Here is a 25576-nt window from a genome sequence, read left to right as displayed (position 1 = left end):
TGATGCGGTTCATCAAACTACCAACGATATGGTGCGTTCACTTTCGGAGGTAGAAAACAGTTTTGAGCCCATTCGAAAGGCTACAAAGGAGGAAATCGATTGCGAGGCTCATTTCAAGGGGCATTACAGTCGTATGGCGATAGGTGAATATTGGGTTCGCCTTCCTTTAAAACCTAGCGTACAACTACTTGGAGATTCGTACCAACAGGTTTTGCGACGGTGTTTGGCTCTTGAAAGGCGTCTTCAGCGCAATCACGAAGTAAAAAGCACAATATTCATTATTCATGAAGGAGTATATTGAGCTCAATCATATGTCTCCTATCTTAAAACTACCAACAACAGTACCTGTTTACTTCATGCCTCATCATTGCGTATTCAAGAATGACAGTACAACAACCAAACTCACAGTTGAATATATGGCTATGTGCATATGTTCATTAAGCTGGACCGCTCGGGTAATCTCACTACAGCACACATTCAACAAGGAACTTGGTATTTACTTCGTATGGGACAACGAGTTTCATTTTGTTCGGAATATAAGGATCTGAAAAGGAATTTGCCCATAAGTCCATCAAGTAAACTAACATCTCTGTCGCCTTTTTTAGATTCTTTTGGACTCATTCGAGTTGGAGGTCGTTTATGTTAAGAAATTGTTGCCGAAGGGAAATCCACTTACTAACTCTATAATAATGCATTTTCATCACCAGAATCTACATGCCGGACCTCAAGCATTAGTGGCAGCAATACGACAACAATACTGGCCCGTTGGTGGCAAAAAAGCCGTAAGTCACATCATAAACAAATGCGTGCGATGTTTTAGACTCAGACCTAAGATGTGTGAAAAAATCATGGGCAATCTACCTGAAGGCCGCGTCCGACCCAGCCGACCATTTCTCACCACTGGTGTTGACTATTGCGGACCTTTTCACTACCGATCTGAAATAAGAGGGAGACCACCAACCAAATGTTATATTTGTCTCTTCATATGTTTTACTACGAAGGCTGTTCATATGGAACTCGCCAAGGATCTGTCTACTGAGTCGTTTCTAGCCGCCTTGAGGCGATTTTATTCTATTCGCGGCAAACCGATGGTAATCTGGTCTGATAACGCCACAAATTTTGTTGGGGCGAAAAATGAGATGGCTGAATTACGAAAGCATTTCCTTATGCAACAACACGTTGAAGAAGTTCACCGGCAATGTCTCATCGAAGGAATTGATTGGAAGTTCATACCACCAAGGTCTCCACATTTTGGAGGCCTTTGGGAGTCCTCAATCAAAATAGCGAAATTCTACTTCTGGCGAGTTCTTGGTTCAGCGTTGCTTACTTTTGATGAACTTAGGACTCTTATTTGTCAAATTTCAGCGGTGATAAACCCTTGACCACTTTGTTCAATTTCAGAAAATCCTAACGACTTAGATGTGCTAACACCAGCGCATTTTTTGATAGGTGCTCCACTCACATCCATACCAGAACCAAACCCCTCGACACTTAACATCGGCCGACTTGGACACTGGCAGCGAATTCAGTTCATGCAGCAAGTATTTTGGAAAAGATGGAGTTCCGAATATTTATCACTTCTGCAACAACGCTCTCGTTGGAGATCGTCAAGAGACAATATCGCAGTCGGAACGCTTGTCCTCATCAAGGATGAAGTATTGCTACCGCTCAAATGGCCGCTTGGTAGAATAACTCAGAATAATCTCAAGGGAGATGATGGCATGGTTCTAGTAGCTGAAGTTAAAACTGAAGGTGGCGTTTGTAAAAGAGCCATTGCCAAATTGTGCGCTCTTCCCATCGATGATAACATCCTTGGCAGTATAATCTGCCAACGGGGGGAGAATGTTCAGAGCGCCAGAGCATAATTAAGTGGCATCACCTACTACATTTTTTAGTTTTGCACACCGCAACCCTATGTTACGTTTTACTTAATTTATATCAAAGCTGTAAAACCAAATATACTTTGATTTTGGATTTCATTCTGTGAACACCTGCACATCTGCGTATCATTTCTTGTTTGTATTTGTTTTTGCTATTCTTTGCTACTCGATCGAGCGCAAAAATTCTTGCGCGACGACAACAGAACTAGTACAACAAAAACCATAACAACGAGATGTGATGGCCATAACTTTTTAACTATTTGACTAATGCAGTATAAACAATAGCAAACCGGATTGTATGGGTTTATAATATTTATTATACGCAATATTCATGCGTGAATATTACATTTGCCCAATTCTGATCTGAATTTTCCAAGTGTCCCGGAATTTGAGATCTTCTGCACGTAAACGACCTCGAATGTTGTCTTTGAATACATTAAAACTGCTTTAGTTTCACGCAACGATTATGAGTAGGAATAAATGATCTTCTCATCTTACTTTGGACAGTTATTTTTTTGGGTTTCGTCTGGTGAAGTCGTAAACATTTTCAGCTTCGGTATACGCCTGCACACATTTATTTATTGTTTAAATATATTGCTACACATCGACGTGCCATCTTTGGTCCCTTAGAATATGTACATAGGAACACTGCTTCAAATTGTTTTGCATACGCTGAACTCTTTTTGTAAAAACAGCGTACGCTTTCTAAACAAAATTTGTACGCGTATTGCAAGAAGAATGCGCCTATTTAACAGCATTTATATAGCGGCATATATACTAACAACCAATAATTACATGATGCAAAAAGCAGTATATTAAGTACGAAATAGAGGCACTAACACTAGCTTTTCTGTATTCATTGAAAATTACATAATGGGTTTTTTAATAAAAGGGTGTTATTTTGATATTCAAAGAAAAATGATATTTCTTAATATAAATAATCGGATGTTTATTTCATTATAAAGAGGAAGGTATGCCATTAATAGTATAAATAACATCAGCCGAATGACCACCACGACCACGCCCACAGGACAATATCCTTTTCGTGAAAATTTCCATAACCTAATTGCAAAGTGCTCTATGTCCTCGATAGCCTCACGTATTCCATCTTTGAGGTCTTGAATCGACCCAGGGCTGTTGGCGTAGACCTTCTCTTTCACGTCGCCCCAAAGAAAAAAGTCACAAGGTGTTAAATCACAAGATCTCGGTGGCCAATTGTGATCACCTCTTCGAGAGTTAACACTGTCCGGAAACTTTTTCCGTTAAAAATCAATGGTTTCGTTGCTTGTGCGGCAAATAGCGCCGTCTTGTTGAAAATAAACGTTGTCCAGATCAATACCATCCAATTCCGGCCATAAAAATCGTTAATCATCTCTCGATAGCGCAATCCATTCACTAGTATCGCCTCTTATTGGAAAACCCTTTACATACCAAAGGAATAAATGGTCATAAAGAAATTGAAAGTCCACTTTTCTCTTAAAAAACGTATTTACGCATACAATAAGTCACCTCTTTAATCATAATTTTATGTAAACCATTTATTACAAAGTATATAAAACCTCGAAGGTAGATAGGGTTAACGTTGCACCTCATAAATGTCGCCCATCTCAATAAGCTACATCTTCAGGATCGCCAGGTATTAACTCCTGAATGGAGAGCAACAAGACTGACGTATGGCAAAGATTCTAAAGTACCCGATAAATTTAAATCGGGGCCGACAGAAACTACGAGCTGTAAAGTGAGAGACTCGCAGAAAGAACGTGCAGGATAACTGCATCCAAGGAAGCTGTCCCAAAAGCCAAGAACGAGTACTGTACAGACTTCTGAGCAAACTTCTAGCTTTGGTCAGAAAAATTATTTATCTGTAAGATATTTATCTCAAAGAAGGCTTAAGGATGCGAAGCAGAATTCTGCAATAAATCCTGCATACATATAAGAGTTCGCACCTCTTGGTTTGTATTTATTTTTTGGTTAAATAATGGGGAAAAGGAAGATTGGTGCTTTAAAACTGTTTTATTATTTTCCAAAATATTCTGTATGATCATCAATAAACTTTTGCATCCATTTGATCCAATTATTGAAACTCTTTGTGCAGTCGCGTTTCCAGGGAGTTTTCGAATGCATACGTTGTGGGATCCAACGCGAAGATACATTTTTTACCACAAAATCATGCAAAAATCTTATAGATGCTCGTCATACTAATGCTCAAGCATGCAGATTTCGGACAAACGACCACGACATTTGATTGATGTGATATGTGTTTTCCTATACTCCGTTTCATTGGTAATTCAATTTAAAGCTTCATAGCTTCGCGACACGAATCCTTTTGCGCAGTTTTTAAACTTTCGACGTTTATTTTCTTTATTTTGATACCCATTGTTCTCTTCTGTGTGCACTGAATCTAGGGTTACGACCGCCCTCACGACGAAATTCACGTAGCGAAATTACAACCGAGCCCGAATTTCGATAATATTTGATCATTTCCACACGTTATCCAGGCTTCAAACGATGCATGTAGAAGTACTCAGCTCAATTGAATATTTTGATACTTGGATGTCATTGCGTATGCTATCTTTTTGGACGTTTATAAATATTTTCTGTTTTAAGAGGATTTATAATTTTTATTCGCCAGATCTTGCACAACGCGATAACTACTCGCAGAAGACTTTTGAAATACCAACACTGTGTGATCATTGAAAGATTCGATTGGGAGTCGTTATACAGATAGAGATAGGAGGGGTATACAATAAGAGTGGTTACAAGTAAATAAGCTAATGAAATTAAAATAAAATGTTTAATGTGATTTAACAGCCACACTTCGTATATATCTATGAAACTTTTTTCTCAAATTTGGTACATATGTGCCATGCATTTGACTGGATCAAGTAATGCATTGATGAGAACAAAACAGATGTGATATATTTGATACTAAAACGTTACGTTTGATTTCGTCGCTATTTGGACTATTATATACTTTTGAACTATAAAATTTTCCAGATTTACAATTTTTGTAAACAATGTGCTTAATATTATGGAATTTAAATTTTTTTACAGGGAAAACAAAAGAAAGTGAAGAAAAATAAAATGACGAAGCTAGACGCGCGCATATTAGGTTTCTCCGTTACTGCTGCTGAAGGTCGTACGAATGTGGGTGATCGGGTTTACGTGGATGCACCATAAATATTATAACCGAATATCAAATTTTATACCAGTTCATCTCAATTCACACGCAGAACTGAACAACAAGCTGAGAGACAGGCACACACGCGAAATTTGTGTAAGAACATGAAACGGATGACATATTTATTTTGTTTCAGTAATCAATACTTTGCATTATTATTGAGCTTTTGCTGGTAAATAAGTTAATTTACGTATACAATTTTGTTAAATGAATATTTTTTGGTCTTATAAAATAAAACTCATTTTCCCTATACTGGTTTAGAACGACTCATTTGCAAATATAGCGAATGTACAAAGAGGTTAATAATATCAGTTAAGAGACACTTACAAAAAGAAAAACAATTGTTACGAGAAGAAAAGATTCATAAATACTATATATACCCTACACACTTTCCCTAGTTTATTATAAGGAGTCATATGGACAAACTGTGTTCGGTAATAATGTGGAAATAATTAATTTATATATAACACAAGGGCTGAAAAGTCCCGCACCTAAAAAGGAAAACACGTTTTTTTTTTGTTCAAAATTAGCTTTATGTGCAGTTATTGTGCTTGCTAGCAGTTTATCTAATAATCGATTGAAAAGTTCACATCGAATTTGATGCCTTAAAAATTTTTTTTCAGTTGGTTATTTTATTTTGTATTGTAATATCTTTTTTGAATTATTTAATATTTCAGTTATTTATATTTCAATATTTATTTCACTTATTATTGAAAAGTTGCTTATTACAATTTTATATGCTTCAGGGTTTTCGCATTTACCTAGAGCGCCATATAGTAGGACAGGGTATGCTGATATACTTATAAAATGTTAGTTTTGTTCCGCGAGAGATGAATTAACTATGAAATTATCATTGGATTTCCATGCTGACATGCTGGGACTTCCTAAATAAACGAAGTCTCTTGCTACTTCAAAATCATAGCTGACACACGCTCTCTTAAACCCACTCATCTAACACCCTTCTCCCTTTGGACCCAACCTGTCGAAACACCACGCTTCCTGGGCCTACCGTGCTGCACTGGCTGGCAGGGCCTTATGAACTAGTACCACAAAAACAACAACAACGAGATGTGATGGCCATAACTTTTAAACTATTTGACTAATACAGTATAAACAATAGCAAACCGGATTGTATGGGTTTATAATATTTATTATACGAAATATTGATCCGTGAATATTACATTTGCCCAATTCTGTTCTAAATTTTCCAAGTGCTCCGGAATTTGATATCTTCTTGACGTAAACGACCTCGAATGTTGTCTTTGGATACATTAAAACTGCTTTAGTTTCACGCAACGATTATGAGTAGGAATAAATTATCTTCTCATCTTACTTTGGACAGGCATTTTTTGGGTTTCGTCTGGTGAAGTCGTAAACATTTTCAACTTCGGTATACGCCTGCACACATTTATTTATAGTTTAAATATATTGCCACACATCGACGTGCCATTTTTGGTCCCTTAGAATATGTACATAGGAACACTGCTTCAAATTGTTTTGCATACGCTGAACTCTTTTTGTAAAAACAGCACACGCTTTCTTAATTACTCGTAAAGCTAACAAAATTTGTACGCGTATTGCAAGAAGAATGCGCCTATTTAACAGCATTTATATAGCGGCATATATACTAACAACCAATAATTACATGATTCAAAAAGCAGTGTATTAAGTACGAAATAGAGGCACTAACACTAGTTTTTCTGTATTCATTGAAAATTACATAATGGGTTTTTAATAAGAGGTGTTATTTCGATATTCAAAGAAAAATGAATTTTCTTAATATAAATGATCGGATGTTTATTTCATTATAAAGAGGAAGGTATGCCGTTAATAGTGGAAAATAACTCAGGCGAATGACCACCACGACCACGCCTACAGGACAATATCCTCTTCATGAAAATTTCCATAACCTAATTGCAAAGTGCCCTATGTCCTCGATAGCCTCACGTATTCCATCTTTGAGGTCTTGAATCGACCCTGGGCTGTTGGCGTAGACCTTCTCTTTCACGTCGCCCCAAAGAAAAAAGTCACAAGGTGTTAAATCACAAGATCTCGGTGGCCAATTGTGATCACCTCTTAGAGAGTTAACACTGTCCGGAAACTTTTTCCGTTAAATATCAATGGTTTCGTTGCTTGTGCGGCAAATAGCGCCGTCTTGTTGAAAATAAACGTTGTCCAGATCAATACCATCCAATTCCGGCCATAAAAAATCGTTAATCATCTCTCGATAGCGCAATCCATTCACTAGTATCGCCTCTTATTGGAAAACCCTTTACATACCAAAGGAATAAATGGTCATAAAGAAATTGAAAGTCCACTTTTCTCTTACAAAACGTATTTGCGCATACAATAAGTCATCTTTTTAATCATAATATTATATAAACCATTTATTACAAAGTATATAAAACCTCGAAGGTAGATAGGGTTAACGTTGCACCTCATAAATGTCGCCCATCTCAATAAGTAACTGTGGGCTTACTGTGCTACTGGGGATTATGGGGCTCATTCCCCAATACTAGGGAGATTCAATTATGGACTAGACAAGTATAAGCAGTCGGGGGTTTGTAAACTGCATCTCAACTGACCGATCTAGTGGAGCTACATCTTCAGGATCGCCAGGTATTAACTCCTGAATGGAGAGCAACAAGACTGACGTATGGCAAAGATTCTAAAGTACCCGATAAATTTAGATCGGGGCCGACAGAAACTACGAGCTGTAAAGTGAGAGACTCGCAGAAAGAACGTGCAGGATAACTGCATCCAAGGAAGCTGTCCCAAAAGCCAAGAACGAGTACTATACAGACTTCTGAGCAAACTTCTAGCTTTGGTCAGAAAAATTATTTATCTGTAAGATATTTATCTCAAAGAAGGCTTAAGGATGCGAAGCAGAATTCTGCAATAAATCCTGCATACATATAAGAGTTCGCACCTCTTGGTTTGTATTTATTTTTTGGTTAAATAATGGGGAAAAGGAAGATTGGTGCTTTAAAACTGTTTTATTATTTTCCAAAATATTCTGTATGATCATCAATAAACTTTTGCATCCATTTGATCCAATTATTGAAGCTCTTTGTGCAGTCGCGTTTCCAGGGAGTTTTCGAATGCGTACGTTGTGGGATCCAACGCGAAGATACATTTTTTACCACAAAATCATGCAAAATCTTATAGATGCTCGTCATACTAATGCTCAAGCATGCAGATTTCGGACAAACGACCACGACATTTGATTGATGTGATATGTGTTTTACTATACTCCGTTTCATTGGTAATTCAATTTAAAGCTTCATAGCTTCGCGACACGAATCCTTTTGCGCAGTTTTTAAACTTTCGACGTTTATTTTCTCTATTTTGATACCTACTGTTCTCTTCTGTGTGCACTGAATCTAGGGTTACGACCGCCCTCACGACGAAATTCATGGAGCGAAATTACAACCGAGCCCGAATTTCGATAATATTTGATCATTTCCACACGTTATCCAGGCTTCAAACGATGCATGTAGAAGTACTCAGCTCAATTGAATATTTTGATACTTGGATGTCATTGCGTATGCTATCTTTTTGGACGTTTATAAATATTTTCTGTTTTAAGAGGATTTATAATTTTTATTCGCCAGATCTTGCACAACGCGATAACTACTCGCAGAAGACTTTTGAAATACCAACACTGTATGATCATTGAAAGATTCGATTGGGAGTCGTTATACAGATAGAGATAGGAGGGGTATACAATAAGAGTGGTTACAAGTAAATAAGCTAATGAAATTAAAATAAAATGTTTAATGTGATTTAACAGCCACACTTCGTATATATCTATGAAACTTTTTTCTCAAATTTAGTACATATGTGCCATGCATTTGACTGGATCAAGCAATTCATTGATGAGAACAAAACAGGTGTGATATATTTGATACTAAAACGTAACGTTTGATTTCGTCGCTATTTGGACTATTATATACTTTTGAACTATAAAATTTTCCAGATTTACAATTTTTGTAAACAATATGCTTAATATTATGGAATTTAAATTTTTTTTACAGGGAAAACAAAAGAAAGTGAAGAAAAATAAAATGACGAAGCTAGACGCGCGCATATTAGGTTTCTCCGTTACTGCTGCTGAAGGTCGTACGAATGTGGGTGATCGGGTTTACGTGGATGCACCATAAATATTATAACCGAATATCAAATTTTATCACCAGTTCATCTCAATTCACACGCAGAACTGAACAACAAGCTGAGAGACAGGCACACACGCGAAATTTGTGTAAGAACATGAAACGGATGACATATTTATTTTGTTTCAGTAATCAATACTTTGCATTATTATTGAGCTTTTGCTGGTAAATAAGTTAATTTACCTATACAATTTTGTTAAATGAATATTTTTTGGTCTTATAAAATAAAACTCATTTTCCCTATACTGGTTTAGAACGACTCATTTGCAAATATAGCGAATGTACAAAGAGGTTAATAATATCAGTTAAGAGATACTTACAAAAAGAAAAACAATTGTTACGAGAAGAAAAGATTCATAAATACTATATATACCCTACACACTTTCCCTAGTTGATTATAAGGAGTCATATGGACAAACTGTGTTCGGTAATAATGTGGAAATAATTAATTTATATATAACACAAGGGCTGAAAAGTCCCGCACCTAAAAAGGAAAACATGTTTTTTTTTGTTCAAAATTAGCTTTATGTGCAGTCATTGTGCTTGCTAGCAGTTTATCTAATAATCGATTGAAAAGTTCACATCGAATTTGATGCCTTAAAAATTTTTTTTCAGTTGGTTATTTCATTTTGTATTGTAATATCTTTTTTGAATTATTTAATATTTCAGTTATTTATATTTCAATATTTATTTCACTTATTATTGAAAAGTTGCTTATTATATTACAATTTTATATGCTTCAGGGTTTTCGCATTTACCTAGAGCGCCATATAGTAGGACAGGGTATGCTGATATACTTATAAAATGTTAGTTTTGTTCCGCGAGAGATGAATTAACTATGAAATTATCATTGGATTTCCATGCTGACATGCTGGGACTTCCTAAATAAACGAAGTCTCTTGCTACTTCAAAATCATAGCTGACACACGCTCTCTTAAACCCACTCACCTAACACCCTTCTCCCTTTGGACCCAACCTGTCGAAACACCACGCTTCCTGGGCCTACCGTGCTGCACTGGCTGGCAGGGCCTTATGAACTAGTACCACAAAAACAACAACAACGAGATGTGATGGCCATAACTTTTAAACTATTTGACTAATACAGTATAAACAATAGCAAACCGGATTGTATGGGTTTATAATATTTATTATACGCAATATTGATCCGTGAATATTACATTTGCCCAATTCTGTTCTAAATTTTCCAAGTGCTCCGGAATTTGATATCTTCTTGACGTAAACGACCTCGAATGTTGTCTTTGGATACTGTCATGTATGAGAAAAGCACAGAAGCAATAGAGACATCCACCGAACAAGTTGTCCCTCGGATCCCGACATTTACACACACGTTACATACATATATATATAACAGTAATATAGTTTCACTTAATAAAGCCGATAAATTCAATACATAACACTGGCGACGAGGATGGGATATGTACAATAATACATAATAATAAAAACAACATACACATATACTATATATATGTACGTATTGCGCGTAGGCTACTCGAAAAGTGAAACAAAGCTTAACGACAAAACCTAAAGGCGCACAACAACAAGGACATTGAATGTGCAGGAACCGTTTGCAAATACAAAAATGCACTGACATTCACACAACCTTGTGTTAAGTCGCCTTATTCGCAAAGAATATTTTGAGGTCATAAAAATTGGATCAGATAACAAAAAGTCGCAAGTCAGCTCTCGTTGAGAGCACATGGATCGTAACGGCAAGCAAATAAAAAGTACCGGTGATTCGCATTCCTCAACTGATAGCAGCACATTCACTGTGAAGACGGAACGAGTTATTTTGCAAGAAGTCAAACGAGTCAACATGGCTGGAGTTGGGATCTTGGAACCATTTGATTTAAATCATCCAAATAAATGGTCAACGTATATGGCGCGTTTCGATTTGTTCCTTCTGGCCAATGATGTACAAGAGGAAGGTCGTCAAAAGGCAGCATTCCTCACATTGGCCGGAGCGCCACTCTACGACCTCTTGGCATCATTGGCGTCACCAAAGCAGGTTAGTAATCTGAATCTTCCCGATATAAAAACGATTCTAACCAACCATTTTTCACCACGTCCATCTGAAATTGCGGCCTATTATCATTTTCACAAACGTGATCAATATCCGGACGAGTCTGTCAGTAATTACATCGCAGCATTGCGCACATTGGCAGTGGACTGCAACTTCGGTACGGCGCTCGACCGCATGCTTCGCGACCGTTTTGTGTGTGGCATGAAGGACGAAGGACTGCAGAAAAGCTTACTGGCAGAAAAGGATCTAACAGTGCAAAAGGTTATCGAACGTGCACTTTCGAATGAGGCAGCAGCCATCAGTGCTATGGCTATGAGGCACCCCAGCGAACCAGTTAATGTTGTCAACGACAATCGTTTTCGTACACGAACAAAAAACGCCGTCAACAGAAACCAGCAGCTGTCATGCAATGGTTGTGGTGGATCACACCCTCGTAAGCAGTGTCCATATCGTGAATCACTTTGCAACGCATGCGGAGTCAAGGGGAATCTGCAGCGAGCCTGCCGCAGCGCGTCAAATGTCAATTCACACAGAGCGTCTTCATCCAACTCAACAAATGCTCGTTCAGGTTCAATGCGGAAAAAATCATCTCGTCGAGAGAATGTCAATCAGATCACGCCCTTGGTCAATCAGAAGAAGTCGATCTCAGTTACGATTAATGGCAGCACATGTATTTTTGAAGTGGATTCTGGGTCGCCTGTGACCATCATGACGGAATCTACGTTCAATAGCGTCTGGTCCAACAGAAGGCCAAATCTTTCCAAGTGTGATTTGGATCTTAGCGATTACCAACGCAACCGCATCCCAGTCAAGGGGATCATCGATGTGTCAATTTATTACAACCGCCGTAAAATTCACAACTTGCCGCTAATCATCGCAAGCAGTGGTGGCTCTAATCTTGTTGGTTGTAACTGGTTCGATGCACTGGGCATACGTATAGAAGGAGTTTTTGCCGTCAACAGTGGTCTCAGCATCAAAGCCATTCTGAAGAAATACGATCATTTATTCTCAACAGATCTTGGTCGCTACACAGGACCATCAGTGTCTTTACAAATCGATTCGGCGGTGCCGCCCGTGAGACTGCCTCCACGCCGTATACCCTTCGCCATTAAGGGGCCCGTGGAAGAAGAAATCGATCGCTTATGTTGTCAAGGTATTTTGGAGCCTGTGGAATACTCCGATTGGGCAACGCAAATAGTGCCCGTGGTAAAAAAGGATGGTTCCATCCGTATATGCGGTGACTACAAATCGACGCTGAATAAGGCAATTAAGCCACACTGTCATCAAATTCCAGCCGTTAGCACGCTTTTGGCTTCGATTGAAGGTGGATCGATTTATGCAAAAATTGATTTGGCACAGGCATACCAACAGCTCGTGGTTGATGAGCGTTCGTCACTCCTGCAAACCGTGTCAACGCATAAAGGCGCATTCAAGGTAACCAGGCTGCAGTTTGGCATCTCATCAGCACCCGGTATATTCCAAAGCTGCATCGAAAACGTTTTGCAAAACATTCCTGGCGTCTTGCCGTACTTTGATGACATCGTGGTCATGGGTAAATCGGAAGATGAGCTCGCAAATAGACTGGAACAAATATTTGTACGTTTCGACAAGGCCGGACTACGTTTGCGCAAGGACAAGTGCCAATTCAGTGTGCCATCTATCGAATTTTTGGGGTTTAAACTGGACAATCTCGGTATACGACCCTCACATGACAAGATCAAGGCCATTCATAAAGCACCATCGCCAAAGGACAAGAAGCAACTCCAAGCGTTTCTGGGCTTACTCAACTTTTATCACGCCTTTTTACCCAACAAAGCAACAATCGCTGAGCCGCTTTACCGCTTGCTCGACAAAAGTGCTCGATGGTCTTGGAAAGAGCAACACGAAACAGCTTTCAATACGCTTAAAAGGCTGATCGCATCAGAGAATGTGCTTATCCATTACAATGAGAACTTGCCGTTAGTGCTCACTTGTGACGCATCGCCGTACGGACTCGGAGCAGTTCTCAGCCACAGGTTAGCAGACGGGTCGGAGAAACCCATTGCATTCTACTCAAGGACGCTGTCGAAGGCAGAACGAAATTACGCACAGATAGATAGGGAAGCAGTCGCCCTCGTCTCTGGAGTGAAAAAATTCCACAACTACTTATATGGCAGATTTTTTACGCTTGTCACCGATCACCGTCCACTCTTGGGAATTTTCACCACATCAAAACCGGTCCCCAACGTAATTTCGAACACAATGCTTCGTCGATCAATTTTTCTCAGCGCGTACAACTTCAATTTGGTACACCGCGCTGGTCTTAGAATGGGCAATGCAGACTTTTTGAGCCGTTGTCCAATGCTGTCTGAAGCAGAGTCTACGACGACCGAAGACATTCTCATGATAGAAATATCGGCAAAACCAGTTGTCAGCGCGCAGCTGATTGCCTCTCAAACTTCTAAGGATCCGGAGCTCTCCAAAGTTTTCAACTGGGTGTTAAGGGGGTGGCCCAGCAAAATCAACCGCTCCGATAAGCTGTACCAATACTTTTGCCGTCGAACTGAACTCAGTGCAAATAGAGGATGTTTAGTTTGGGGAAACCGCGCTGTAATTCCGTCTACTCTTCGAGGGTCTATTTTGAAAACTCTTCATGCACCACATCCTGGCATCGTCAAAATGAAGGCCGTTGCTCGAAGTTATGTTTGGTGGCCGAACATCGATGCGGAAATCGAACTCGTTGTGAAGAGATGCAGTTCATGTCAGCAAAATCGCAACGATCAACCCCAAACAACAACGCACCACTGGGAATCTGCAAAACGCCCATGGTCCCGCCTGCATGTGGATTTCGCAGGTCCTTTTCGAGGCAAATTATTCTTCATACCCATCGACTCCTACTCTAAGTGGCTTGAAGTGACCGTCGTTAATTCAACTTCGTCAGCGGCCGCTATTAAGGTGTTACGCCAAATATTCGCCACGCATGGGCTACCTGATGAGCTCGTGTCGGACAACGGAACAGCTTTCACATCTGAGGAGTTTAAGAACTTTATGAAGAACAATCTAATTCGACATATCCGTTCTGCGCCGTTTCATCCTTCTACAAACGGGCAGACGGAGCGAACGGTTCAAAGTACCAAAAATTATTTGAAGAAAGCAGAGCCTGGCATAAACATCGATCTCAGCCTGGCTAGATATTTGTTCAACCAACACACCACCCCGCACTCAACAACGAACCGCTCGCCTGCAGAGCTACTGTTCAATCGTGAGCTGAAAACTTATTTCGACAAAATTCAACCTCACGAAATAGTTTACGGTAAGGTCACCGACCCTGTCAGTACTAAACCTTTTATTTCAGGCAGTTCAGTATGGGTTCGTAATCATTCGACGGGCCCGAGATGGATCGAGGCCTGGTGGAAAATCAGACTGGGCCTATATCTTATGAGGTTCGGTTGAACGACTCTAGGGTCATCAAACGACATCAGGACCAGCTTCGTAGTCGGGTGGCATCAGAAGATTCCGACTGCGAAATACTGTCAACCGAAGACGTCGAAGCCAGCACAATCCAATCATCTTATGAAGTTGATTCAAGTACTTGTGGTCACGTCGTGGAGACTCAATCGCCAGGGCCATCAACGAATCTACAGCCTGTCGCCTCGTCATCGCCAACACCGGAAGAACCGCGCAGATCGAAGCGCGACCGACAGGCCCCACAATTCTACTCCGCCTCTGGGTGTTAAGGGGTGTCATGTATGAGAAAAGCACAGAAGCAATAGAGACATCCACCGAACAAGTTGTCCCTCGGATCCCGACATGTACACACACGTTACATACATATATATATAACAGTAATATAGTTTCACTTAATAAAGCCAATAAATTCAATACATAACAGATACATTAAAACTGCTTTAGTTTCACGCAACGATTATGAGTAGGAATAAATGATCTTCTCATCTTACTTTGGACAGGCATTTTTTGGGTTTCGTCTGGTGAAGTCATAAACATTTTCAACTTCGGTATACGCCTGCACACATTTATTTATAGTTTAAATATATTGCTACACATCGACGTGCCATTTTTGGTCCCTTAGAATATGTACATAGGAACACCGCTTCAAATTGTTTTGCATACGCTGAACTCTTTTTGTAAAAACAGCACACGCTTTCTTAATTACTCGTAAAACTAACAAAATTTGTACGCGTATTGCAAGAAGAATGCGCCTATTTAACAGCATTTATGTAGCGGCATATATGTAGCGTTTTTCAATAGGTGCACTTCAACTTTTTTCCGATAGGGAGGGCGAACGACACAATATTTTTTATTTTTCGCTTGTCATTTGTAAACTTCATTAGTATACATTTCATTATCACGATTGCAAATCGTGCAAATTTTTTATGAAAATAATCGATCTGTTGTTTTTATGAAAATATCGTTCTGTTCCAAAAAATCATCTTCAGTGATGAAGCTCACTTTTGGCTCAATGGCTTTGTCAACAAGCAAAAAATGCGTTACTGGGCAGAAAGGAATCCACACGTGATTCATGAGGCACTGTTGCATCCCGAAAAAATCACTGTTTGGTGCGGTTTACATGCCGGCGGCGTAATTGGCCCATATTTTTTCGTTGACGAGAACGATCGCCACGTTACTGTGAATGGAAATCGATACCGCGACATGATAAACGATTATTTTTGGCCGCAATTGAATGGTATGGACTTCGACGACATGTGGTTTCAACAGGACGGGGCCACAAGCCACACAGCACTCGCTACAATTGATTTGTTGAAGAGTAAGTTCGATGAGCGCATTATTTCCAGAAATGGACCGGTCGAATGGCCGCCGCGCTCGTGTGATTTGACGCCTGTAGACTATTTTCTTTGGGGTTATGTGAAGTCATTGGTCTACAGTAACAAGCCGGCGACGATTTGTGAGCTCAGAGCCAATATTGAACGCGAAATTGCTGGAATTTCGGCCGATTTATGCAAAAGAGTGGTCGAAAATTGGGTTCAACGATTGGACTTTGTAAAACGTACACGCGGTAGTCATGCAAAAGAAATCGAATTTCATACTTAAATGTATATGTTCAAACTCGGTATTAAAAAAAAATTAGTTAAAAAAGTCAAACCGTTTGTGTTTTATTCGAAAAAAAAGTTGAAGCGCTCTTACTGAAAAACGCTTTACTAACAACCAATAACTATATGATTCAAAAAGCAGTATATTAAGTACGAAATAGAGGCACTAACACTAGTTTTTCTGTATTCATTGAAAATTACATAATGGGTTTTTAATAAGAGGTGTTATTTTGATATTCAAAGAAAAATGATATTTCTTAATATAAATAATCGGATGTTTATTTCATTATAAAGAGGAAGGTATGCCATTAATAGTATAAATAACATCAGGCGAATGACCACCACGACCACGCCCACAGGACAATATCCTTTTCGTGAAAATTTCCATAACCTAATTGCAAAGTTATCTATGTCCTCGATAGCCTCACGTATTCCATCTTTGAGGTCTTGAATCGACCCAGGGCTGTTGGCGTAGACCTTCTCTTTCACGTCGCCCCAAAGAAAAAAGTCACAAGGTGTTAAATCACAAGATCTCGGTGGCCAATTGTGATCACCTCTTAGAGAGTTAACACTGTCCGGAAACTTTTTCCGTTAAATATCAATGGTTTCGTTGCTTGTGCGGCAAATAGCGCCGTCTTGTTGAAAATAAACGTTGTCCAGATCAATACCATCCAATTCCGGCCATAAAAAATCGTTAATCATCTCTCGATAGCGCAATCCATTCACTAGTATCGCCTCTTATTGGAAAACCCTTTACATACCAAAGGAATAAATGGTCATAAAGAAATTGAAAGTCCACTTTTCTCTTAAAAAACGTATTTACGCATACAATAAGTCATCTCTTTAATCATAATTTTATGTAAACCATTTATTACAAAGTATATAAAACCTCGAAGGTAGATAGGGTTAACGTTGCACCTCATAAATGTCGCCCATCTCAATAAGTATCTGTGGGCTCATTCCCCAATACTAGGGAGATTCAATTATGGACTAAACAAGTATAAGAAAAACGATAAAGCAGTCGGGGGTTTGTAAACTGCATCTCAACTGACCGATCTAGTGGAGCTACATCTTCAGGATCGCCAGGTATTAACTCCTGAATGGAGAGCAACAAGACTGACGTATGGCAAAGATTCTAAAGTACCCGATAAATTTAGATCGGGGCCGACAGAAACTACGAGCTGTAAAGTGAGAGACTCGCAGAAAGAACGTGCAGGATAACTGCATCCAAGGAAGCTGTCCCAAAAGCCAAGAACGAGTACTGTACAGACTTCTGAGCAAACTTCTAGCTTTGGTCAGAAAAATTATTTATCTGAGTGGTGCAGGGATCAAATGGTATTATACTATCTCAAAGAAGGCTTAAGGATGCGAAGCAGAATTCTGCAATAAATCCTGCATACATATAAGAGTTCGCACACACCTGGAGTACGCTGTAAAGAAGGCATCGAGTGTGCAGGCCTGCCTGTCGCGAATCATGCCAAACAATGGCGGACCTAGCCACAGCAAAAGAATGCTATATAGCAGGGTAGTCAGCTCGGTTCTTTTGTATGCCGCACCGATCTGGGCTGATGCACTGAACTTAAATAGCTTCACAAAAAAACTGACAGCCGTCTATCGGCTAAGCGCTTTGCGAACTATCTGCGGCTTCCGTACAATTTCGGATGATGCTTCCTTCGTTATAGCAGGGCTATTCCCCGTGGACATCTTGGCGAAAGAAATGCAGAGAGTGTACATAAGGCTATCTGAACACGACAGTAGAGCAAGTCGTAAAACTATTGCAGAGGAAGAAAGACGTCGTTCGATCGCCCACTGGCAAGACCGGTGGAACAGATCACCGAAAGGTAGATGGACGCATGGGCTAATACCCATCCTTACGACGTGGTTAGAAAGGAAGCATGGGGAAACAAACTTCCACCTAACCCAATTTCTTTCAGGGCACGGAGTATTTCGAAAATACCTCCATAGATTCGGCCATGACAGTTCCCCAAACTGCCCAATCTGCACGGATAGGGAAGAAGACGCTGATCACGTCTTGTTCCAATGCCCACGCTATGCTCCCGAAACTTGTGGTATTTTAAACGGAGAAAATATTATAGATTTTATGCTAAAATCGAGCGATAACTGGAAGCGAATCTGCGCGCATGCAAAATATATCCACAATGATCTAAGACGCGCGGAGGTTCGTAGACGAAGTAACTAGCAGCCTATGAGCTAACCAGCCCCGTGAGGTAATTCCTTCCTGGTCAGTTCCGCGGGGAGAGTGGTAGAGTGGAGAGGTGTTTAGTACGTAGGTGTAGCTGTGAGGCTACAAGTCGTGCATACTGCTATGCCGGTATAGCAGTACTCATGAGAGTTTCCTCTTCATGGGCGTCATCCCGAAAAAAAAAAAAAAAACCTCTTGGTTTGTATTTATTTTTTGGTTAAATAATGGGGAAAAGGAAGATTGGTGCTTTAAAACTGTTTTATTATTTTCCAAAATATTCTGTATGATCATCAATAAACTTTTGCATCCATTTGATCCAATTATTGAAGCTCTTTGTGCAGTCGCGTTTCCAGGGAGTTTTCGAATGCGTACGTTGTGGGATCCAACACGAACACACATGTTTTACCACAAAATCATGCAAAATCTTATAGATGCTCGTCATTCTAATGCTCAAGCATGCAGATTTCGGACAAACGACCACGACATTTGATTGATGTGATATGTGTTTTCCTATACTCCGTTTCATTGGTAATTCAATTTAAAGCTTCATAGCTTCGCGACACGAATCCTTTTGCGCAGTTTTTAAACTTTCGACGTTTATTTTCTCTATTTTGATACCCATTGTTCTCTTCTGTGTGCACTGAATCTAGGGTTACGACCGCCCTCACGACGAAATTCACGTAGCGAAATTACAACCGAGCCCGAATTTCGATAATATTTGATAATTTTCACACGTTATCCAGGCTTCAAACGATGCATGTAGAAGTACTCAGCTCAATTGAATATTTTGATAATTGGATCTCATTGCGTATGCTATCTTTTTGGGCGTTTATAAATATTTTCTGTTTTAAGAGGATTTATAATTTAATAAATTTATTATTATTTATTCGCCAGATCTTGCACAACGCGATAACTACTCGCAGAAGACTTTTGAAATACCAACACTGTATGATCATTGAAAGATTCGATTGGGAGTCGTTATACAGATAGAGATAGGAGGGGTATACAATAAGAGTGGTTACAAGTAAATAAGCTAATGAAATTAAAATAAAATGTTTAATGTGATTTAACAGCCACACTTCGTATATATCTATGAAACTTTTTTCTCAAATTTGGTACATATGTGCCATGCATTTGACTGGATCAAGTAATGCATTGATGAGAACAAAACAGATGTGATATATTTGATACTAAAACGTTACGTTTGATTTCGTCGCTATTTGGACTATAATATACTTTTGAACTATAAAATTTTCCAGATTTAAAATTTTTGTAAACAATATGCTTAATATTATGGAATTTAAATTTTTTTACAGGGAAAACAAAAGAAAGTGAAGAAAAATAAAATGACGAAGCTAGACGCGCGCATATTAGGTTTCTCCGTTACTGCTGCTGAAGGTCGTACGAATGTGGGTGATCGGGTTTACGTGGATGCACTACAAATATTATAACCGAATATCAAATTTTATCAGCAGTTCATCTCAATTCACACGCAGAACTGAACAACAAGCTGAGAGACAGGCACACACGCAAAAGTTGTGTAAGAACATGAAACGGATGGCATTTTTATTTTGTTTCCATATTCAATACTTTGCATTATTATTGAGCTTCTGCTGGTAAATAAGTTAATTTACGTATACTATTTTGTTAAATGAATATTTTTTGGTCTTATAAAATAAAACTCATTTTCCCTATACTGGTTTAGAACGACTCATTTGCAAATATAGCGAATGTACAAAGAGGTTAATAATATCAGTTAAGAGACACTTACAAAAAGAAAAACAATTGTTACGAGAAGAAAAGATTCATAAATACTATATATACCCTACACAATTTTCCTAGTTTTATTATAAGGAGTCATATGGACAAACTTTGCTCGGTAATAATGTGGAAATAATTAATTTAAATATAACACATGGGCTGAAAAGTCCCGCACCTAAAAGGGAAAACACATAATAATCGATTGAAAAGTTCACATCAAATTTGATGCCTTAAACATATTTTTTCAGTTGGTTATTTTATTTTGTATTGTAATATCTTTTTTGAATTATTTAATATTTCAGTTATTTATATTTCAATATTTATTTCACTTATTATTGAATAGTAGCTTATTACAGTTTTATATGCTTCAGGGTTTTCGCATTTACCTAGAGCGCCATATAGTAGAACACGGTATGCTGATATACTCAGAAAATGTTAGTTTTGTTCCACGAGAGATGAATTAACTATGAAATTACCTTTGGATTTCCATGCTGACATGCTAGGACTTCCTAAATAAACGAAGTCTCTTGCTACTTCAAAATCATAACTGTCGACAGTGACGTAGGTGTGGATACGCGAGTGTGAGAACTGTATATTTGATGACAGGAGGTAGTTCGACTTGTCCTCGTTTACTACCAGATCCATTCTATTTGCTTCTTTATTCAGCTAAAAACGGCAGAAGTATTATCGTGGCATATGGCATTATTCAATCGTTTTAGTTGTATTTTGGCGGCCGCAGTAGCCGAATGGCTTGGTGCGTGACTACCATTCCGAGTTCAGAGAGAACGTAGGATCAAATCTCGGTGAAACCTTAAATGAAGAAAATGTTTTTTCTAATAGCGTTCGCCCCTCGGCAATGGCAAACCTCCGGGTGGATTTCTGCTATGAAAACGCTTCTCATGAAAAATATTTGCCGTTCGGAGTCTGGAGTCGGTTTGAAACTGTAGGTCCCTCCATTTGTGGAACAACATCAATACGCACACCACAAATAAGAGGAGGGCTCGGCCAATCGCCCCGAAAGGGCTATGCGCCAATTATATATATATACATATATATAATATATTTATATATATTAATTTTATTTATTTATTTATTTAAGTCTATGAGTTACAATCCTTACAGACTATTATACAGAAGTTGCTTAGATTAAACTACTGATATAGGTATTACATGTATTGAAAAACAACTGTAACATAGAATTCAAGAGATTTTAAAAAGCTACTTGATCGGTAAAATTCGAGAACAACATTATTATAAATGGTATTTAAGGGATGGATTTACACGGAGCAGCAGCACAGACAGTACAAAAAAAAAACTCTTGTCTGAGCTTATCAGAAGCTTTAAAGCAGCCGGTAGGATAGCAATACACTGCGTATGGAAAAATTCATTACACTTCGCGTACTTCATTTTCGGTAGAACCGTTTTAACCTTTTGGCCGCACGAACAAGGTATTATTATGCTTATATAGTTTGTAAATTTTTACATTAAATTAAACTTTTTTTTTGTTTTTCGTTACGCAAAAGTCACCATCTCAGTTAATGCTGTTTTTTAACATTGAAAAAAAAAAGGTAACATTGAGCTAAGAATGAAAATAGAATGTACTAAGAAATTCGAATAGCATATCAAAACACGTCCGTTCAGCGTGACGAACAAAACATTTTCACGATGCCAAATTCACCATCTCAGTTAATGGTATTTTTAACATTGAAAAAAAGGTAATATTGAACTAAGAAAATAAAATGTACTAAGAAATTCGAATAGCATATCAAAACACGTCCGTTCAACGTGACGATCAAAACATTTTTACGATGTCAAATTCAGACATCGCAGAACATATAGGCAACTCCTTTGCATGCTATTGAATGCGGCTTTAAAATCGACGAAAATATGGTGTGTGTCGATTCTCCATCCGTGGGTACTTTCCAAGCATTTCGCTTATTTGTCACGCTCTGAAGCAAGAGAAGGACGACGCGACCTAGCTTCTACGAGCGTCTGGAATATTCCTATAAGCGCTGCCTCCGCCATGATAAATGTGCTTGGCAACCTCGGGTAAAAAATGGGTTTCTTGTACTGCAGTCGGAAATTGCAGCCTGACATTGATCGACTTCACCTGAATCCGAAACATGCTATTCGGGTTTCGTCTGGATACAACTGAAGTAGTGTAAAGAAATTTACGACTTTGTCATTGTCCTCTTTTTCCGCTCATAATCCACTTTCTTTTCTGCAGAAAGCTTTCACTCCTCGATTTTTTATATATTGTATTAAATTTAACAAATAATTCATTATTAATAATTCATTATTCACTTCGAGAAAATGAAACCGCACAAAATATCCTGCGCTGAATAACTGAGTATTTGAAATAGAGTTGCAAAATAGTAACAGGGCTGAGGCATTGAAGCAATTATTGAGTAATATGAATAAGTCCAACTACTGAACATGCCGCCATTAACGAGCAATTGAGCCACATATCAAGTTCTTTGCGCTCCGTAGTTGAAGAAGAAATTGGATTTCCGCGAGATCGAAACAAATTTTTACGACGAAGAATGTTACGCTGCCTAAAAACGAGAAGATTTTGATTTGAAAATTGCGCACGTTCGGCGCAGCGCCGATATTTCTGACCTTTTCCCTTGCTAAGCAAAAAGCGGTCGCTCTCTTACTATGCGATAAAATAATATTATCAGCGACTTCTCAGCATAGATCAAGCGAAGTTGTTTTTATCGCTCAGTAGGCCTGGAAATGGAAATGAAGATAAAAATGAGTTTTGGCATCAGTAAATGTAAAGCACAACACATAGAGAAAGGAAAATGGACTGACACACTGACTGAAACGTTAAACGATCAAATCCTTGAAAACATGGAAGAACATGAAACGTACAAGTATCTTGGATTCCAACAAAGTACAAAAATAGACCACACCTCTATTAAAAACCACCTTTCACTGCAATACAAAAAACGCCTTAACCAGATACTTTAAACACAACTAAATTCCAAAAACCTCTGTAAAGCAATCAACACCTATGCCATACCAATACTCACTTACTCCTTTGGAATAATAAACTGGACCAAAACTGATATTGACAACCTGGAAAGAACAACGAGAAGACAACTTACCAAACATAGAAAACTTCACCCCAACTCATGCACACAGAGACTTACAATACCAAGACTACAAGGAGGAAGAGGATTCATTGATATCCAAAACCTTCACAATAGCCAAATCTCAACATTAAGACAATTTTTCCACACCCACACATCTGATCTACACAAAGCAATAGTCCTTGCAGATAAGCACTACACCCCACTAAACCTACAAAACACTGAAATAACAATCACCCAATCAACTGTTGACGAAAAGAAAACTATTTGGGCACAGAAACAGTTACACGGAAAACACTTACATCTTATGGAAGACCCAAATATTGACAAAATGAATAGCTACACTTGGCTTCAGAGAGGAGAGCTTCATCCTGAAACGGAAGGGTTTATAATTGCCGTTCAAGACCAAGTATTTCTCACCAAAAACTATCAAAAATACATAATCAAAGACCCAAGTATAACTAACGACAAATGTCGAAGATGCCAAATACACCCAGAAACAATAGACCACATAACCGCAGGATGTCAAATTTTAGCAGGCACAGAATATACACTTAGACACAACATAGTTGCAAAAATAATACATAATTATTCGAGTAGGCGTCGAGAGAGCATTCTCGATTTATTAATCTAATTTGATTTTTTGAAATTTTGGAAATTGAATAAAATTAAATAAAAAAAAAAAAAAATAAAATAAAAATAAAAAACAAAAATAACAGTGCGGTCACGTTAGAACAGTCGCTTGTGTAGTATTTTTGTGTCAATCTGAAATAACACTCGTTCAAGTGTAATTTTTACGTGCCAAGGTGCCACCAATTTTGAATTCAAATACTCTTTATAACACCGATTAAAAACTAATTTGCTTATTTGTGACAAACCACTATGGAAGAAGACCCCGAAAGGGGCAGAAGTAACTACTTCGCCATCTTAGGCGAAGAACCGAAAACTAAACGAAAAGCCTACAATGTCAGCAATAACTATGACTTTCCAGCGTTAAAATCTATCAAACCCGCAAGTACCCAACAAAACTTATCATGTCCAAAATTTTTATTAATAAAAAGCAAAACAGAGAAATCAATTAAAGCCTACAATATTTTCGCAGTCAACAAAGCACTAGAATCGATAACAACTGAAAAACCTTTAGAAATATCATTCACTAAAGAAGGAGACTTACTTATTCTGGTTAAAACTCAACAACAGGCGAATAAATTCCTTAAAGCAACACAATTATCTAATATTTGCAATATATCTGTCTCCCTTCACCCAACGCTAAATATCTCAAAAGGTGTAATATACTCCGGAGTATTAAAAGATTTAAGCGAAGATGAAATAGTAGAAGGTTGGAAACAGCAAGGTGCAGTTGAATGCAAAAAAATCAAAAAATACATAGAGGGAAAACTCACCAATACCCCTCTGCACATCGTTTCCTTCAGCACCTATAGCCCACCAAAAGAAGTGAACGTAGGATGGCTTAAAATAAAAGTCGAACCATATATCCCATCTCCTATGCAATGTAAAAACTGCTTCATTATCGGTCACACAGCCAAACATTGTACCTCTGAAGCAAAATGCAATGTATGCTCATCTAGCATTCACTACTCCACGCCTTGTTCAAAAGTTTTGTGCATAAACTGTAAACATAATCATCGTTCAAACAACAAACAATGTCCCACGTATAGAAAAAGGCAAGATATAATAAAACATAAAATTGTAAATAAATGCTCTTTTAAGGAAGCTATTGAGTCAGTCAACAAATTCAACACAGACTACAGTAAAAATGTACCTGAAGAGAGCGTTGAAGAAGCAATTCAAAAAAGAATTAAGGAACCTCAAACAGCAATAAAGGAAAACAACAACTATGTAAAACTCAACTCAACAACTACAATCCGTTCCATGGTTCAAACAACAAACAATGTCCCACGTATAGAAAAAGACTACAGTAAAAATGTAACTGAAGAGAGCGTTGAAGAAGCAATTCAAAAAAGAATTAAGGAACCTCCAACAACAAAAAAGGAATACAACAACTATGTAAAACTCAACTCAACAACTACAATCCGTTCCTAGAGCGTAAGCTGCAAATCAAATAACAAAGAAAGTACAGATCAATTATCAACCAACTCTGCACTAACATCAACCCAATTACACTTAGACCCAAATCTTTCACAACTTTATGAACAATACAAATTTATTAGTCA

At 38.3% G+C, this 25576-nt stretch overlaps 2 protein-coding genes across 9 annotated transcripts in view; both read left to right on the top strand.

The window, feature by feature from the left end:
* The window catches only part of LOC129249783 (GIGYF family protein Gyf), a 258790-nt gene extending 238569 nt beyond the window's left edge, over positions 1-20221 (top strand). For 3 of the 8 annotated variants that reach the window (XR_008582719.1, XR_008582723.1, XR_008582725.1), the window contains 2 exons: positions 4935-5157; positions 9099-9478. Coding sequence is in view for 1 of the 8 variants with exons in the window: in XM_054889415.1 (XP_054745390.1) it covers positions 4935-5060 (126 nt within the window). In the remaining 7 variants the exon portion in view is untranslated. Of the gene's footprint in view, positions 1-4934; positions 5314-5807; positions 8607-8675; positions 8955-9098; positions 9479-9976; positions 9996-19841 lie in introns of those variants that run through there. The other 5 variants (XR_008582721.1, XR_008582720.1, XR_008582724.1 and 2 more) reach the window with 5 other exon arrangements.
* Positions 10951-14990, top strand: LOC129249873 (uncharacterized protein K02A2.6-like). The gene is made up of 2 exons (XM_054889546.1): positions 10951-14663; positions 14717-14990. Exons 1-2 carry the CDS (start codon positions 10951-10953, stop codon positions 14988-14990), a joined length of 3987 nt encoding a protein of 1328 aa, XP_054745521.1.
* Positions 20222-25576: the final 5355 nt, after the last annotated feature.

This window comes from Anastrepha obliqua, chromosome 6, assembly GCF_027943255.1.
Source record: "Anastrepha obliqua isolate idAnaObli1 chromosome 6, idAnaObli1_1.0, whole genome shotgun sequence".
Taxonomy (NCBI): Eukaryota; Metazoa; Arthropoda; class Insecta; order Diptera; family Tephritidae; genus Anastrepha; species Anastrepha obliqua.
The sequence above is the reverse complement of the archived record's forward strand: the minus strand, read 5'-3'. Positions and strand labels throughout refer to the sequence as shown.

Coding starts and splice junctions, on each gene's coding strand:
- LOC129249873 (XM_054889546.1), top strand. CDS start 10,951: ATGGATCGTAACGGCAAGCAAATAAAAAGTACCGGTGATTCGCATTCC. Junction 14,664..14,716: donor CCGAGATGGATCGAGGCCTG/GTGGAAAATCAG, acceptor GAACGACTCTAG/GGTCATCAAACGACATCAGG.